Source organism: Leptodactylus fuscus, chromosome 2, assembly GCF_031893055.1.
Source record: "Leptodactylus fuscus isolate aLepFus1 chromosome 2, aLepFus1.hap2, whole genome shotgun sequence".
Taxonomy (NCBI): Eukaryota; Metazoa; Chordata; class Amphibia; order Anura; family Leptodactylidae; genus Leptodactylus; species Leptodactylus fuscus.
Genome location: NC_134266.1, coordinates 111,121,381 through 111,141,119, shown reverse-complemented (window position 1 = coordinate 111,141,119; position 19,739 = coordinate 111,121,381). Strand labels below are relative to the sequence as shown.

At 39.8% G+C, this 19,739-nt stretch overlaps 1 protein-coding gene across 1 annotated transcript in view; it reads left to right on the top strand.

The window, feature by feature from the left end:
- The first annotated feature begins 4,705 nt into the window (after window positions 1-4,705).
- GUCA1C (guanylate cyclase activator 1C) overlaps window positions 4,706-19,739 on the top strand; it is a 100,906-nt gene continuing 85,872 nt past the window's right edge. The window contains 2 exon segments of the mRNA XM_075264409.1: window positions 4,706-4,792; window positions 4,794-4,997. Coding sequence (XP_075120510.1) covers window positions 4,742-4,792; window positions 4,794-4,997 — 255 coding nt within the window. The 5' untranslated portion in view covers window positions 4,706-4,741.

Sequence of the window (19,739 nt, the reverse complement as noted above, 5' to 3'; positions counted from 1 at the left end):
GGTAACATTAGGGAGGTATTTTAACATGAGAGGAGCATTAGGGGAAATTAGGGGCAGAATATTAATATAACATGACATCATTTATATAAGGAAATTGTTATCGAAACTCAAACCGGGTTCAATATTCTGATTGTCAAGTGGTGCCATATTATCTGTAATCATCATATAAATATAATGAGCTCACACAGTTGTTATCCAAACAAGTTGTGTTTATTTAAACATAACATTTTTATACAGGAAAATAAATGATAGTGTCAACTATAATAGAGCATGTGCAAAAACAGGTAATTATGATTGTTCATTGGCAGGAGGAGGGTCTTGACACCTTCCTTCCCCCCCACTCATCGCCCTAATCTGTTTCTCATAGAGTCTTATACTTAAAACATATTATTCCTTAAAAATATAAGCTATAACTATAAACAGTGTTAATCTTAGCTTCCAAGCTGAATGGCAAACATCCAGCCAGCAGAAGGAGTTCCTATACACTCGAGAAAGGGTCGTAAGACTCGAAACGTGTTGTGTGTGAACCTTAATAAATTTGTATGAAGTTAATTTAACTCAAACGGGTGAAGCGCGGTCCTATGTTTATGGTCCTTGGTATTTAACACTACAAAATCTGACGTTGAAAACAATGGGAGACTGGAGAGATTGGAGCAGTGAAAAAATAAGTGCCCTGCTTGCCGTGGGTTATGCTGAGTCTGTGGCTCTTCTCTGATTAGGCCCATTCCTCTGGGCGGTTAAGGGAATTGACATCTGAATTGGTTGGCAGCTTCTGGTATGACCTATGGTGCACTGAAATATTATGCTAGCAACGCACCAGATGTCATGATAATGATGGCGATATGTGTAGGTAATGCAAAGATTTACTCAATATCTGATGACTCAGCGTAGTCTCTGATCAGAGTAATTCTCCTTCCCTCTCCTCTCTATTTTACAAGACCACATTTTAACTTCTTCCAGATAAACAGATTTTGCAAAAAAAGATATCTTAGGTTCCTTATGCAATGCTTTATTGGATGAAATTATATAATATTTTTGACAGTAATAATGTTAAAAGGTGTGCTTCCAAAAAGCTATGCCAAGCTAAGTGCCCCCAACAGTAACAGTTGTCACCTATCGTGACCCCAAAAGTAACTGTAGTTCCCATTAGTAATAGTACCCACATAAATAAATGTGTCTCCAATAATAATAGTACATACCTAGAGGTCTTCATTAGTGCCCCACAAGTGATAGTAATTTTGTTGGGCTGATCTCTGCCCCACTCTGCTCACATTTTTATATAAAAGTAGCAAGCAGAGTGCAAAAGGCAAAAAGTTGCAATTTTTCCGTAAAAACCCCATTGTGCACCAAAACTGTGACTTTTTTCATGCCTTGTATGCCAGAAACATGTTGTAAAAGGCCAGGCCTGAATTATAGTGTCAGCCCAGCACTGCCCAAAGGTCAATAGAAAGATTTACAGTACGTTTGCGCAATTTTCACAGTTGTTCGAGAATTTACACTGTTGGCTTTCAGCATTGCTTCAAAAACAAACGTAATATATCTTCTGTGAGAACAAAGAACACATTCCGTAATACAGGACTTTGTATGAATATGCAAACATAATAAAGATGCAAGGTGATATTTCCATGTCATGTTTTGTACTTGAGAAACTGGAGATAAAGTACTTTTATTTTTTTTGCTAATTCTGTTCCCACAGTATTTCCATGAGAGAACAGCGTACATTTTACATTTGAGGGATAAAACTGTTTAAAATGCATTCAGTGTCACCGCCATCTCTTTGATGTAAGCATTTACAGTCGACCTCTAAGTTATCAGAATTGTTCGAAACCTTTCAGCTATTTCCACAATAAGAAGTTTAACCACTTCAGTCTCGGGCCAATTTATGGTCCAGGACCAGACACATTTCCCGTTATTTGTATGTGCGGTTTTGAGGGCTATAACATTTTTATCATTTGTGTTATTCAACTAATTTCTGCTTCTTTTTTCAGTAACAGAGAGAGCTTTATTTTTATGTTGTTTTTGCTTTTCCATGTATTTAAATTTTTTATATATCCAGGTAAATATAAACAAAAGGGGAAAACATGTCTGTTTTTCACTTTTCTTTTTTTTATTTAATAGCACAAGGTGCTACTAAAAAAACCTTTTTAAAATACGTTATATTAATTTGTAAGGTGTTGTTGGGGGTGGAGCTACAACCTGTAATAAGGGCGTGTTATTGACGTATTATTTTCTTTATTTTTTTCATTATTCTATAACTCACACCAGTTTTCTGGCTTCAGATGTAGTAAATCTGACTGGCTGAGCCACCCCCACCCCAGCAAACTTTGATTTAGCCCCTTCTGGAACTGTCTTAAAAAGTGTTGAACCCTGAAAAAAAAAGGGCAAAGTGATTCATCTTTGGTGCAAATCAGGATTGTGAGCCAAAGCTGTTCCACGTCTATGTCAAAATTCTGCTTTAGATATTATAGTAGTTTTTCCCAGTTTGACTGCACTATTACTATTCCACTTACACAGCGTCTGTGGAACCAACAAAATTAACAGGTTTTTTTTTTTTCAGAATATATAAGCAACTCTATGTTTGACCTAATTTTGCTTCCATATTCATTTGATAATCATATACTGTGCAGCATATAGTGTAGTTAGCGGCATAAACATCTACAGACATTGAAATTCATGTCAGACTATAACCAGCCATTGCTGTTTTCATTTTTTCTCTTTATACTGGAATATTGGTATATTGGACCTTTTAGGTATAGATCCTAGTTCACACTTCAACAAGGTGAAGAAATTTGATATGAAGTAAAAAAAAATGGTAATAGAATTTATAATTTCATTGGATTTGGGTCTTACAGTGGGTACGGAAAGTATTCAGACCCCTTTAAATTTTTCACTCTTTGTTTCATTGTAGCCATTTACTAAAAGCAAAAAAGTTCATTTTATTTCTCATTAATGTACATTCAGTACTTCATCCTGACATAAATGTAGATATTTTTGCAAATGTATTAAAAAAAGAAAAACTGAAATATATGGTCATAAGTATTTAGACCTTTTGCTTTAACACTTATATTTAACTCACATGTTGTCCATTTCCTTCTGATCCTCCTTGAGATGGTTCTACTCCTTCATTGGAGTCCAGCTGTGTTTAATTAAACTGATTGGACTTTATTAGGAAAGGCACACCCCTGTCTATATAAGACCTCACAGCTCACAATGCATGTCAGAGCAAATGAGAATCATGAGGTCAAAGGAACTGCTAAAGGAGCTCAGAGACAGAATTGTTGCAAGGCACAGATCTGACCAAGGTTACAAAAGAATTTCTGCAGCACTCAAGGTTCCTAAGAGCACAGTGGCTTCCTTAATCCTTAAATGGAAGAAGTTTTGGGATGACCAGAACTCTTCCTAGACCTGGCCATCCAGCCAAAGTGAGCAATCGTGGGAGAAGTGCCTTGGTGGGAGAGATAAAGAAGAACCAAAAGATCACTGTGGCTGAGCTCCGGAGATGCAATAGGGAGATGAGAGAAAGTTCAAAATCAACTATCACTGCAGCCCTCCACTAGTCGGAGCTTTATGGCAGAGTGGCCCAAAGGAAGCCTCTCCTCAGTGCAAGACATATGAAAGCCTGTATAGAGTTTGCCGAAAAACACATGATGGACTCCCAGACTATGAGAAATAAGATTCTCTGGTCTGATCAGACGAAGATTGAACTTTTTGGCGGTTTGTGTAGAGAAAACCAGGCACTACTCATCACCTGCCCAATACAATCCCAACAGTAAAACATGGTGGTGGCAGCATCATGCTATGGGGGTGTTTTTCACCTGAAGGACAGAATGATTGGTTGCAATTGAAGGAAAGATGAATGCAGCCAAGTACAGAGATATCCTGGAAGAAACCCCCTTCAGAGTGCACTGGACCTCAGATTGGGCTGAAGGTGCACCTTCCAACAAGACAATGACCCTAAGCACACAGCTAAAATAACAAAGGAGTGGCTTCGGAACAACTCTGTGACCATTCTTGACTGGCCAAACCTGAAAATGGCTGTCCACCAACATTCACCATCCAAGCTGACAGAACTGGAGAGAATCTGCAAGGATGAATGGCAGAGGATCCCCAAATCCAGATGTTAAAAACTTGTTGCATCATTCCCAAGAAGACTCATGGCTGTACTCGCTCAAAAGGGGGCAAATACTAAATACTGAGCAAAGGGTCTGAATACTTATGACCATGTGATATTTCTGGTTTTCTTTTTTAATAAATTTGCAAAAATATCTATATTTCTGTATTTTTCCTGTCAAGATTGGCTACTGAGCGTACATTAATGAGAAATAAAATGAACTTTTTTGCTTTTAGCAAATGTCTGCAATGAAGCAAAGAGTGAAAAATTTAAAGGGGTCTGAAAACTTTCCATACCACTTTATTTCTGAACATAGTATTTTATAAAGCAAAAGGTTTTGTTGCAGCGCCATATCTGTGTTAGTTGTCAGTCAGTTCATTAAGAAGTAGATTTTATAAAGTCTTAAGTTTCAACCATCCTAGTTAAAAATATGTCTTATGTTTTGCTTAAAAAAATAGCCACCTTAGGAAGTGTGATCCTACTTCATAGCAAACCAACTGGCAATATACTTAATCTTACCAAGCTTCTATTTTTATACTTGTAGTCTTTCTCTGTAACAAGCTTTAAGAGGTTTACAACAGGTCTTTGCAGTAATATGAGCAGTGTTTTGGGAAACATTGGGACAGTTGGATGAATCTTTGGAGCCTTCTTGATGGAATACCAAGTACAACATTACCTATAGATAAGCAGTATGGGTACAACTAGCTCATCTGCAGATGATATTAATGCTCTAGAAATACATCACTGGTACGGGAAATTTATGAGAGAGTGTCCATCTGGCCAGCTAAGCCTGCATGAGTTTAAAGGATTACTTGGCCTGCAGGGTATGAATCCAGAAGCAAACAGATACATTGAGCAAGTCTTTGGTACTTTTGATATGAACAAGGTAAGATTTTAATCTTGCATACAAAAATATCTGTGCATTTGGTGAATGATGGGTTACATTGGATATATGTAGAGTAAAGCATAAATGTATAGTGCTGTTCTGATGTCGCTTATGGTGTAAAACCTTTTCTATTACGTACTATTGTTGGTATGATTATAGATACAGAAAATGTTTCTATATTTGTAGTTATTACATTACAGCTTCATTTTGGCCTTATTAGACATTGAATATTGTGGCTAAAATAATGTTAAGTTCTACAATTATACAATAAATGGTAAAAGAAAATAGTAACAAGCCGAAGAACCTAAATGTTTTATTAATGAGTCTGTCCTGTAACTTGATCTTGCTTTAAGTTCAAGTTCTCACATATTCCTAATATAAAATGCCATTGTACAAATAAGATATTAATTCCACATTTAAAACTTCAAATATAATTGTAAAATTCCTAATTTCCATAATCGGTATGTAAATTATTATACTGTTTTAACATCCTAATACTGAGATGTTCACTTTTTTGCTATGAGATATCAGCTGTAATGTAGTTAGAACTGCAACATGGCCCCTGATCTCTAACCTCTATAGCAGCTTTAGCCGGATTAGGAACCAAACAACAAGTATAATGGAAATGTCCCTTGATCAGAACATGGTCTGTTCTCAATTGAAGGAGTGACAGTACATAACATTCATCACTTTTCACTAGCAGGAAATTAATAGATAAGAATAGGGCATTTTAGTGTTTCTGATCTTTGAGTAGCAGTGACTGGCAGTAGCGTTCTCCATTCACTATTCAGAATATATACTGCACGTACTTGGCTGATAATGTAAGTGTATGGGAGGATGAAGAGAGAGCGGACACTGAACAAACATTTTTGACAACTATCTAATGTATATTCCTATGCTATTGGTCCATAACTTTTATTCCCTACAGGTTACAAAATCTTCTCCCTTGTCAAATGGACATTACCTTCTAATAACTGCCAGTTCTTTTGGAATGATGATTACTAGGGTTTACATATAGATAGACAGACAGACAGATAGATAGACAGGCATCCAGACAGACAGACAGACAGACAGACAGACAGACAGACAGACAGATAGATAGATAGATAGATAGATAGATAGATAGATAGATAGATATTCCACATTTAGTGTCTTTAATGTTACATAGCTTTCACACTCTGTATTATTTACGTATATTATTCCAGATTATGTTTGACTGCATACCATATACTAGTATTAACTCTTTGTGGTATACTTACCAGCCCTCTGTGTTACGGTGACTTGGGCTCTGTATTTTTTACTCTATATTCTTTTCTATATTTCTGCTGATATTTTTACTTAATAAAATGAAGTTTCTTATTATATTTCTGATTTGTATAGTTATATAGTTACAATGTACTCACCAACAGAATTACACATTGGTTCACATCTGTTTTTGGAGAGTCCGCTTGGGGACCCCAAACGGAAATCTATACACATAAAAAAGCGATGAGATAAGAAACCACAAGGACCCCATGCTTGCAGTACTTTTCTCTCCGCATGATTTGTGCGGACACCGAGCAGAAACCACACGGACCCTATTATAGACTGTCTTAGCTGTTAGTTAGCTTTCTTAGTTAACCACTTTTTAAGGTGTATAGGTTTCCATTCGGGGGATCCTGAAGCAGATTTCCTGAATAGAATCCCAAATGCAGATGTGAACCAGGGATAACATGTATAGGCAATCTTAGGCTTTCCAAGATTAATTAATTATTTAATTAATTAAATAAATAAATAAAAGTAGTATAGCATTTTTGTGCCACAGGCATAGCTATCACAGCACGAAATAGTGATGCATGCACTCAGCCCCCCTACGCCACGGCACCGAAACGCGTTAGCATAGCGGCAACAACCTCCGCAAATGGACTACTAGCACATACGACATGTTACAACTTTTCATGATTCGAAATAAAGATGTAGTTTTAAGCTAAATATCGACTCTGAAGTCCTGGGTGCCGGATATCCCTTTCATATTCTGCTATAGCTATCACAGCATTTGGATGGTTGGAGGCAAGATCGACGCCCCTCCATCCATTGAATCTCCATTAAGATTATGGGGTTCAAAGGATGCCATGGCAGCGAGGAGGTTATGCAATAGCCCCTGGATTCTGCTCTCTAAAGCAGATAGGGATACCATGCAACTGACCAATATTGCCCCTTGAACCGTGTGCTCTCCCTGCCAAATTTACCTGCTGATCAAAGCCTCCAGCAGAACCTACAGTTCTTCAACGGCATGTGGCTGCAATTGCTGCTTGCGCATGCAGGAGTCTCTTCCCTGCGCTGACTGAGGATTCTCAGGTCCAGATACTACAGGATGCAACTCACCAAGAGGCTGCTGGTGCTTCCCTTGTCGCTCCCTCCATATTGGTACCTGCACCAACCTCACAGCAACTACGCTGAGTCCCAGGGAGCACGCACCCGCCGCCATCTTCTTTGCCACCACACAGTGCCTTCTTTCTGGACTGGAGCAGCTGCACACAACAGGTCAGCCACAGACCTCTAATATTCTGCTCACCTTGCTTTCTACCTAGCCTGCCACTGCAATGTCCTCTAAGTCTTACAGGTTGTCCTGTCTCTGCTGCTGCATCTTCTTATTCTTTTTTGTGTGTCCCTCTATTGTTCCTCCTGGCACCACTCTAGTTTGAGTGAACAGTCCTCTACACTGTTTCATTGACTCTTGCTGTTGTTCTCCATATTGTATATTCACCTGAGACCAACATATCAGATTAATTCACAGAGCTCACACCCTGCTACAGATTCTGTCTCTGCCTCCAACCCTCAGTCTCCTGAACATTCTGGAGGCATCGCCAAAAATGACTAATGCTATGCTGTTCCCTCTCCTATTGCTTCACTATCAAGTAAAGGACTGGCAAATAAGAAAACGTTATCAGAGGATGCTCAACCATTCTGATAGACACTACTGAACCCGCAGTATGATCTGTCCTCCGTTCCATTTAACAAAACCCCTATAACTGTGGGAACCCACAAAGAAATTCTGGTGTTGCTCCAGAGTGGCATAAACCATAATGACACATCCATGCTTAAACAACTTCAGTCCATACTGTATGAACTAGGTGGTCACACGGAACGTCTTGAAAAGAAAATGGAGGAATTCTCAAAAGTACCTAGCTAACAAGTGAATGCTCATAACTAGAGATGAGCGAACAGTAAAATGTTAGATATTCGATATTCGTTTCGAATAGCCGCTCAATATTTGACTATTCGAATGAATATCGAACCCCATTATAGTCTATGGGGAAAAATGCTTTGTTTCAGGGAATCCCACCATTCGACAGGAGGGTCACCAATGATGCCAACACCCTGGAATGCAACTGGGACAGCAGGGGAAACATGCCTGGGGGAATCTAACATGCCCAAGTCATTGTATTATGTTGGGATCCCTGTCAGCTTGGGATATGCGCGAGCTGACTTTTTCCCATAGGAATGCATTGACCAGCGTTGATTGGCCGAATGCCATACAGAAGTATGGCATTCGGCCAATCAACGCTGGTTCCGCCGGAGACTCCGCCTCCACCTCCACCAGCAGAACCAGCATTCTGCCAATCAATGCTGGTCAATGCATTCTTATGCCGAGATGTAGCAGTGCTGGCACTGCTACACCGGAGATGAAGTAGAGCTGAGTGTGTGCTGAATCCTGCTGCACACTCAGCTCTGCTGCATCGGACTGCTACATCGGACACAGCTACATCGTCCAGCACTGCTACATCTGAGATGAAGCAGAGCTGGCCGTTCGCTGAGCTCGGCTACTCCGGAGTAGTTGAGCTGAGTGCATGGCCCGATGTAGGAGTGCTGGCCGATGTAGCAGTGTAGCAGTGTCCGATGTAGCAGTCCAATGCAGCAGAGCTGAGTGTGTAGCAGGGTTCAGCTGAACCTGCTGCACACTCAGCTCTGCTGCATCTGATGTAGTACTGATGAGTGTGCATTAAACCATGCTGCACACACATTGGACACTGCTACATCGGCCAGCACTGCTACATCGGGCCATGTGCTCAGCTCGACTACTCCGGAGATGCAGCCAAACAGAGCGCATGCCCAGCACTGCTACATCGGAGATGAAGCAGAGCTGGCCGTTCGCTGAGCTTGGCTACTCTGGAGTAGACGAGCTGAATGCACGGCCCGATGTAGCAGTGCTGGCCTATGTAGCAGTGCCCAATGTAGCAGTCCAATGCAGCAGGGCTGAGTGTGCAGCAGGGTTCAGCTGAACCTGCTGCACACTCAGCTCTGCTGCATCTGATGTAGCAGTGCTGAGTGGGCACTGAACCATGCTGCACACTTAGCTCTACTCTGCAGCTCTGTGTGTGCTGAGCTCTGCTGCTTCTCCGTGTAGCAGTGCTATGTCACTGCTACATCTGACATCGGACCACAATGGAAACTGCTGTGGATGGATCTTACACTTCGCCTCCTCCAGCAGAACCAGCGTTGATTGGCCGAATGCTGTACACTGGCCAATCAACGCTGGTCAATGTATTCCTATGGGAAAAAGTCAGCTCGCGCATATTGCAAGCTGACAGGGATCCCGACCAGATAGAGCCCCAAAGAGCTGGGTGAGTAACATTCCCCCCTAAATAAAGGTAATCCCTAGCTAACCCTCCTGTACATCTGTCCCTGTCTCACAGTCACATAGTTCACATTCTCAAATTAATCGAATGTTAAACTCACCATTCGTCTAAAGTGGAGGTCACCTGATTTCGGCAGCCAATTCCTTTTTCCGTTTTTTTTTCCGATGCCTCCGTTGTCGTAGTTCCTGTCCCACCTCCCCTGCACAGTTATTGGTGTAAAAAACGCACCAGGGAAGGTGGGAGGGGATACGAATTTTTACTGCATTTGCCTCTTGGTATTCGATTGTAATTGAATACCTTGAACGGCCTGATATTCGATCGAATATGTATTCGATCAAGCGGTATTCGCTCATCTTACTCGTAACGCCTTAGAGGAGGATGTGAAATAGCTCAAGGATAATGCTGAGGACAGATCCAGGAGGAACAATATAAAAATAAGGTGGGTACAGGAGGAGGTTTCTCCATGATATTCTTGGATACCTCAAAACACTGTTTCACACCATCATGCTAACCTTGTTGGACTCTGACTTAACTCTGCACTGTGCTCATCGTCTTCCCAATTCTAAGGCAGCCCTTGAGTCATTTCCAAGGCACGTTAGTCATAGTGCACTTTTACCATCTCAAGGATCTTATCATGTTCACCTCCTGGAAACTGAAGACGCTCCGTGACCCATACTCCAACATTGCACTATACCCAGATCTTTTCTGCAGCCACTGTACAGGCTAGAAGATAATTCTCAGTCATCACTAATCCACTGTAAGATCATAATATTAAATACCGCAGGGGATTTCCTACTAAACTGCTGATTACCCGGAATGGCGCTGTGACGGTTGTTCCCTCCATCTCATGTGGATTACAATTTCTCCAGTTTTGGAACCTTGCCCAGCCAGACTCTGCAGGAGCTTCAATGGCACAACATTCCCTAAAACCACTGTTGAGAGAGTGGCAGATGGTGGGATGATTCTCCACCCTGTTGGGTCCTTATGATTTAATAACAAAATTTTATTTTCTCAGGTCTTCATAGTTTCTATTTTATCTAATCAGGTAGTTCTCACAGTTATATCCTATAATAGGAGCTACTGTATTGTTTTACCTTATTTTCTCCAGAGATATTGGTGCTATGCACTATGAGTGCACTTATTAGCAGATGTTTTCTAGTTATCATTAGAGATGAGCGAGTAGTGTTCGATCGAGTAGGTGTTCGATCGAATACTACGGTATTTGAAATACTCGTACTCGATCGAACACTACTAGCTGTTCAAAGTTTAAGGTTCGATGCAGAACCAGCGTTGATTGGCAGAATGCTATACATTCTGCCAAGCAACGCTGGTTCTTCTCTTACCTTTAGAAGTCTTCTCCGTGCAGCGTCCCTGCGGCATCTTCCGGCTGGAATTCACTCTGCCTAGGCATCCGGCCTAGGCAGAGCCGACTGCGCATGCGCGGGCATGCCCTCGCATGTGCAGTCGGCTCTGGTCAGGCATCGGGCCGGGCAGAGCCATCCGCGCATGCGCAGTCGGCTCTGCCTAGGCCCCGATGCCTAGGCAGAGTGAATTCCAGCCGGAAGAAGACGCGGGGACGCTGCGCCGGGAGAAGACTTCAAGGAGAATCCAGTCTGACCGTCACTTGTGGACTTGGTAAGTATAATTTTATCGAATTTTGCCTACCCCTGAAACGAGCATTTCCCCCCATGGACTATAATGGGGTTCGAAATCCGTTCGAACAGTCGAACAGTCTGCGGCTGTTCGAATCGGATTTCGAACCTCGGACATTTTAGTGTTCGCTCATCTCTAGTTATCATATGTTGTGTCGGACATGTTATTTTCTGGTTTTTGTTCATCTACTACAGGTTCGAGTCTAACTACTACTCATTGGCACTACTACTTGTCAGTCCATGTTGTGGTTATATTTCATTGCTCACTGCAATCCTCATCCTATATACCAATGTTAAATGCTAGCAATGGTATATAGGCCTTAAAACAGAGCTGTGATGTGTTGTTAATCCAGGAGATTTATTTTCAATGCTGGTAAAGCCCCTCAGATCACTCACAAAAAATTCCCGTATATTCTCACAGCCTCTGGCCCTACTAAGTGTAAAGATGTTCTGGTAGCTATAAAAGAAATGGTGGCCATATTGCTTCTCTCTGTGGATCAAGACCCACTGGGCATATATGACAGAGTAGTTTGTGAAATGAACAATGTTGTGTATACCATATGCAATATTTGTATTCCTAAAAAAAAGTCAGTCTAGGTTCCAATCCACTTTACTCCCTAAGATTAAAGCCTTTGGATAACTAGTGGTGACTTTAACTTTGACCCTGCTATAGACTTTATTACCTCCACATAAGACATAATCCTCACTACCTGGATATAGTTTTTACTGAAAACTTTTTTGAATTGTGTAGCACTGAGAGGGTTACACATTGTTCTTCCCACCACATCAGTCCTACTTTAGAGTTGACTTTTTCCTAGTCTCAGGTCCCACTTTATTTCAAACCAGATCCACTAAAATTGGTGTTATTATGTGGTCGGACCATGCTCCAATTTCACTGGAACTTATGGAAGGATTCTCTTCCCTCGCAGTGGAAACTCAGGTCCCTTAGACTCCACCTGTAAACCCTTCTAGCTGCACAGTATGACAGAACCCTGAAAAGGTTCCAACTCCAAATTTAATTACATAACAATAGAGTTGGCTCCCTTCTGTATTGTAGGGTCAAACAAATGCAGGCAAAATCCTGTATTGCATATATGTTTAACTACAGTGGCCATAAGGTTCTTGACCAGCACTTAATAGCTGAACAAATCAAACTATATTATGAAACCCTGTATATCCTAAAGGATGATCCACCCACCTCATAGCCCTCTAGCAGGGACATTGATAGTTTTTACAAACATTGTCTTTATCTCAAATCTCTCAAACTAAATTAGAATCTCTCTCTGACTCTATCACTGTACTGGATATTATCACCGCACTGTCCCTGAAACCTCATAAAGCCCCAGGACATGATGGCTCCATCCCTCCCAGTTGCCTCCTTTAATCGAGCTTTGAAGGACAGATAAGTTCTGCCTGAGATGGTGGAGGTGCTCATTGTAACTCTACCCAAACCTTGTAAAGACCCAACTACCCCATCCAACTTTCATTACTGAATGAGGACATTAAGATATATGCTGAGGTTTTAGCTTACCACCTATATCCTGTCCTTCCAAACCTGGTTCAGCTAGACTAGGTGGGATTTGTAGCTGGCCATCAAGCCCCTGACGGTTTAAAGATCCGGTTTAAAGATCTCATTCAATGGGCAGAACTCTCTCAGATAACTTAACTGCCCATAGCATTGGATGTGGAGAAGGCATTTGACAGAGTACACTGGACTATCTGTCAGTATTTTGAATAATTTTGCATTTCAGATCTGCAGTACTTGCCCTCTGCTCACGTCTGATAAGGTCAAAGCTGTCTTTGTGACTAATTGATCAATAATCCTGGGTAACTGTCATCATCTTAATTAATTAGGCTGAGTGCCAGCAGTAAAGAAGTCACACCACTCTATATGTTAGTATTAGTTCCTCTCTCAGCCGAGGAATGTGTGCGAACGCACTTTTATTAAAACAACGTGGGGTTAAATAGCAGCAGAGAAAGAAAGAGATAACAACAACGTAAGTTTTCATATTCGTTCCTGATTGGTATAGTGCATTTCAATCAAACAGAAAGAGAAAGTTTAAGCAGTTTCATATATAGCCAGCTGCTCCCGGTCCTGCACGGTGTCCCAAGGGAGCTTTCTTCTGGCAGCAAGCTAATCATTTGTTTTTCTTGCACTCTGGAGTGCAGGTGCTATCTTGTCAATATATCACTATATCCTAGTTTCAAGCATAAGCAACTATATCTATCATTCATCTTTTAAAGAAAACAATGTTTTTTATACACTACATGATTATAACATTCACATCGCCACCAGCAAGGATGCTGGCCTCTGGTTTTCTAATAGTTTCCATATCATTAATGGTACATGCCAGGGATTTCCATTATCAGCCATTATTTTTGCTTTGGTAAGGGAAACACGAGCGTAAGTCATCCGAACCAACACATCCATCTCTGGTATCACTTTCATCAAGCCATCAGATAAGATAGATCTTTATGTGGATGATGTTATTTTATCCATCACTCACCCAATTGTATCTGTCCCACCATACAAAACACCCTTTGCAAATTTGGGACGGTTTCCTATTAGATAAATACCACTAAATCTCAAATACTCAGTGTTGGTGTGGACAACAACACCTGGGCTATTCTCTCCTCTAAGTTCCCATTCCAATGACAAGACGTCCACTTACCTTACTTAAGCATCTCCTTGACTAGCCCTAGCTCTGCATTATTTTCATCTAATTACATCCCTCTCTTCACCATAGTCTCCACTTTACTAGACAAATTTAATAACCAGACCCTATCCTGGGCAAGCCGCATAGCTGTGGTTAAGTATTGTTGGTCATATTATATGTATTTAGAGCAGTTACTAGCTAGTGTGAGTCAGCCTACAAGTTCAGCCCTACAAGTACCATGATGCATTAGCTAAGAGAACAGGAAGTTACCGTCTTTTTTTTTTTTTTTTTTACTGCATACATTACTTTATTATAGTGATTGGCAATAATCCTGGCACTGTCTTTTTTTTGTTTCTTATGGGTTTTTTTACAAATGAAAATTTCAAGAAAATCCAGGATTAACCCTTTCGCTGCCAGGCACGTACACTGTAAGTGCTCCCAAGGTGCCACTTCAGTAGCGGAGGATGTATTTAGTACGTCCTCCCTTCTAATGCCGATATCTCTGGACTGCATCAACATATCTTGATGCTTTAAATGCATTTTAAAGAAGAGACTCTCATCTTTAAAATGATACCAGGGACTTGATGATTTTACTTACAGTCTTGGAGCCATTCACTGTTGAATACACTATTTGGCATTGAGATCCAACTGCAGATCTCAATTCCTGACAGCGTTTCAACAGTGAATTTCTCCAAAACTGTACATCCAATCATCGAGTTCTCCTCTTTAAAATGCAATTGAAAGCATCAAGATATGTTGATGCAGTCCAAAGATATAGCGCTCCAAAGTGTCCACCCCCCCCCCCGTCTAAGCAAGCAATTTGCGATCTAACAAGAAAGGAAGAGGGACACGGAGCAGTGCAGCAGAGAGAGAGAGACACAGAAACGATCTGTCTCTCTGCATAACTTGTATGTGACAGCAGGAGGGGGGGTGGCAGGGACTCTATTGTCCCTATTAACCCTTCTCCTGCCAATCAGAGCATATACTATACATTTGTCTCTGATTGTCACATACAGTTATAATGTAATTCCCCCCTGAGCTTTTCTAGTGGGGTATTCTTATGTTATACCTCCTGAACATAACCAGGAAGTTTGTTGGCACTGTGACCCAGACGTTTACCATTGTCCAGGTCGCAAGCCAAAAAAAAAATCCTGTCCTGTCTATACCTGAGCTTTCTACAGTAAAATATGTCTCTAGTGATGTCCGTTACACACTAAAATAATAGTAATAATGATTATCACTAGAGATGAATGTATAGATTGCTAAAATTATTATAGGGGGATGGAAAATAACATTTTTATGTAAAGTCCTATTTAATTTGCATGTACAAAATGGGATGGCGCATTTCTGCGATTTTGGTGATTCTTTAACACCCGCCCCTGTAAATCTATACATGTATGGTGTGTATGAACTCCTCACATATTGCAGTTTTATGGACAGTACATTATGTTTGCAGAAAGGGATTTCTTGAGCTGCCTTTAGTGGCAAATTTGAATTTTTGCGCAATTTTTGCTAGCAATCTCTGCTTGCAGCAAAGTTGAATGAAGGTGGTTGTATATATAAACTATTAAATTGTGTTTTTATATATGGTATACTGTGTACTCTGAAAAAAGTTAGATTTTGGTATCACAGTCACAGTTTGGTCGGTGCAGTATAGCTTTTTAACATATTAGTGAACAACTGCAAAATACTGCTTGTCTTCTGTATTCGTGTTTTGGGGAGTCCGAGCTCTTGTTGTAGTTGATGTTTGCGGTACATATAGTATATATACACATTGTATACACCATAAGCTATTATTTTAAAAGTATTTTGTATATGAATGTGAGATTGAACATGAGTTTTAGGTGCAAATATGTGTTTTAGCGTATTTTTTCAAAAAATTATTTGTGTTGGTCGCAAAGTTGCATGAAGGTGGATGTGGCTATCGATGACCCATTAAGACATTTGTAATCTTCAGGTTGTCTACTTTCAAAAAATATATAGGGATTAGGGGTTCACTTACTTTTCATGGTGTGTAATCCTTACATTTTATAGGATGATACTTTTTTAACATTTCCAGCTTCAAAGCAGAATTTTGTTCCTTCCAGTTCTAGCGATTTTCTGAAGACACGTGCATGCGGGTTCAGGCCATAGTGATATGTATGAACTCTGCACATGTTGAACTCTTATTTTTAGGAGGTTTGGTGCATTTAATTTTTTGTTTGGTTTCCGCTTTTAACAACTAATATACATTTATTTGCATTTTTTCATAAAACATTCACTTTAAATCAAAATTGCATGAAGGTGCCTGATCGTATACAGTACCAAGTGGCATTCTAACAATGCTGCAGGTGTCTACTTTAAGAAGATATATAGGTATGGGGGGGTTGGATGCTTTTTTAATGTTGCAATTTAGGTTTGATTTGTCCATCTCAAAACTGTGAAAATTGCTCTGGCTACTGGAGGTGCAAAATTTCCAGAGACCCTTGGCAGCGAAAAGGTTAAATAAAAGATTCTATTGTTAGGGCCCCTTCACACGGCATAAGCGCACCACTCATTTAGACACGTATACACTTGTCCGAGCGCGGCGCTTCAAAAGAGAGCCCATTGATTTCAATGGGAAGCACGCGTATATTTTAGTGTGTAAAATGTACTGCACACAGCTTGCGTATTCACTTTTTACCATCCGCTGTGCATTTACATCTGGGAAACTAATGCTCACTTCACCTCAGAAAATTCTTTGAGGGGTACAGTTTTTAAAATCGGGTCACCACTTTACTGGTAAGTTAGTGAGTCTGCAAACATGACATGGCATCCAGATACCAAACTTCTAAATCTGCACTCCAAAGGCCACCTAGTGCTGAAGACACGTGCATGCGGGTTCAGGCCATAGTGATATGTATGAACTCTGCACATGTTGAACTCTTATTTTTAGGAGGTTTGGTGCATTTAATTTTTTGTTTGGTTTCCGCTTTTAACAACTAATATACATTTATTTGCATTTTTTCATAAAACATTCACTTTAAATCAAAATTGCATGAAGGTGCCTGATCGTATACAGTACCAAGTGGCATTCTAACAATGCTGCAGGTGTCTACTTTAAGAAGATATATAGGTATGGGGGGGTTGGATGCTTTTTTAATGTTGCAATTTAGGTTTGATTTGTCCATCTCAAAACTGTGAAAATTGCTCTGGCTACTGGAGGTGCAAAATTTCCAGAGACCCTTGGCAGCGAAAAGGTTAAATAAAAGATTCTATTGTTAGGGCCCCTTCACACGGCATAAGCGCACCACTCATTTAGACACGTATACACTTGTCCGAGCGCGGCGCTTCAAAAGAGAGCCCATTGATTTCAATGGGAAGCACGCGTATATTTTAGTGTGTAAAATGTACTGCACACAGCTTGCGTATTCACTTTTTACCATCCGCTGTGCATTTACATCTGGGAAACTAATGCTCACTTCACCTCAGAAAATTCTTTGAGGGGTACAGTTTTTAAAATCGGGTCACCACTTTACTGGTAAGTTAGTGAGTCTGCAAACATGACATGGCATCCAGATACCAAACTTCTAAATCTGCACTCCAAAGGCCACCTAGTGCTCCTTCCTGTCCAAAAAAACAAACTGTGCTCTAAAAAACAAAATAGTGCTCTTTTCTTTCTGTGCCCAAACATCAGTTTATACCCACATTTGGCATTTTTAATTACGTTATCCTGAGTACAAAAATGTCAGACATGTGGGCATAAACTTCAGCTTGGCACACAGCAGGGCTCAAATGTGCTCTTGGAGCACAGGTTAAGATTGTTTTTGGATGCCTTGTCACTGCAGAGACCCTAAAATTGCACCTACAAAATGGGGTCACTTCTTCCAATTTACTGGCACCTACTGCTCCAAAACAACACAGCATCCAGTAAGGAGTCCCTCTAAAGCTATACGCAGTGCTCCTTTACTTCTGAGCTCTCCTGTGTGCCCAAGCAGCAGTTTGCTCCCACATATACAACTTTTCTGAATCCAGGAGAACCCACTTAAAAGTTTTAGAGGTGGCTGGGCATAACATGTTGGGCGCTAAAATGGCATACTTCTTTAAACATTTCAATTTTCACTTTGCACATTAATTTTTGGAGCTATTGATGGTGTATTGGAAAAAAACTAATTTTTCATTTTCACTTCTCAATGTTAATAAAATCTGTGAAGCAACTATGATGTTAAAATACTCAATATATATGATATGTTCTGTAAGGTCGTTTCCAAAAAGGGGACACTTTTTGGGGGTTTCTATTGTCCTGGTAATTTAGCACCTCTGGAAATGCTACATGCTACCTAAAAACTATTCCTGCAAAAACTGTGCAAAATTGTGTAACCAACTATAAGACACATTTTCTCCTTTAATATTTTGTGAATGTGTCAATTTTAATGTAAATTAATGTACTATAGAAAAAAAGTCTACATTTCACCTCTATTTTGTTTTAATTACCAGGTAATGCTGAAAGGTTAACAAACTTCAGTTTTGAAAATGGGGTGATGTATGGGAGTTTCTAATATATATAGGCCTCCATAATCACCTTCAGAACTGCAGTGGTCCCTAAAAAATTAGTTTAGGAAATTTTCTTGTAAATCTTGAAAATATAAAGCAGAGATATGGTAGATAATATTTATTAATGTATTTGGGTATGACTGTCTGAAAAGCAAAGCATTTCACTTTTTGAAAATTGCTATTTTTTCAGTCTTCTATCAAATTATTTATTTTTTTATGAATAAACACAAAAATATTGATCAATGTTTACCACTTACATGAGGTACAATATATCATGAAAAATCTGTCTCAAAATCACTTGTGTAATCTCGAAGTTATTGCCATATTAAGTGACACTTGTCAGTTTTGAAAATGAGACCTGGTCTTAAGGTACTTTTAGGCTGTATCCTAAAGGGGTTAAACAACAGAGATTCTTTTCTTTATATTCGCAGAGCCTGCAATACTGTATATATGTGCAGAAAAAAATAACAGTTTATGAAATTATTTGAATATTTTTGGTTATTTATTATTTATTTGGTGATCAGCAATGTAGAAAATAAATGAAGAGCTTTTTTCAGGTTAGCACAGGCTAGACTGTATGTTGGGTGAACAACAAGAAACAGCCTAAATAACGAGGTTATTTCTTTAGATTTGCGCAGTCAGAATCCATGCTTTGCTTTTTGAACAGCAGTTGCTATTTATTCAATAAAAATATTTAATTAATTGTATATGCACTGGAAGTAAAAGGACCAGTTTCTGGGCATGTTGGAACAAAACATATGGCGATAGTTTATGATAGTTTCTGTAAGGCTCAGGACTTTCATCCCTAGACATCAGCGCATCATATCCTGGCCTTGATCTATGTTCAGAGCCATGAAATATCTGTATATTCTGAACACAGCAGTGAAAGTGGACAGTGTAATAACATACATGTATATTATTCTTGTCTCTCAGTACAAGAAACACGATTTCGCTGAAAATATTCAATATTTCTTAAGGAAAGTTTTGTTGTCAATGGCTTCCTTTTAAGATGTCGTAAAAAACAATTTTGAATAGTTTTCTGTCCCTGTTTAAAAGATGAAAGAAGAACATTATGCAAGCTGAACTGAACCATATAATCTTATTTTCCATGGGGTGGTATTCTCTTTTGACAAATATAAACCTGTTGAAAATTACGCCGCTATGTCGAAATGTGGAGCCATTGTGGATACCTGGAAATGCAGTTTGTCACGGATAAAGACCAGCTAGTGGAACTGTTCATAATGTGATCATCATAAGATACAAAGATATCATCCATACATAAGTTTATTCAAAAGTAACTTT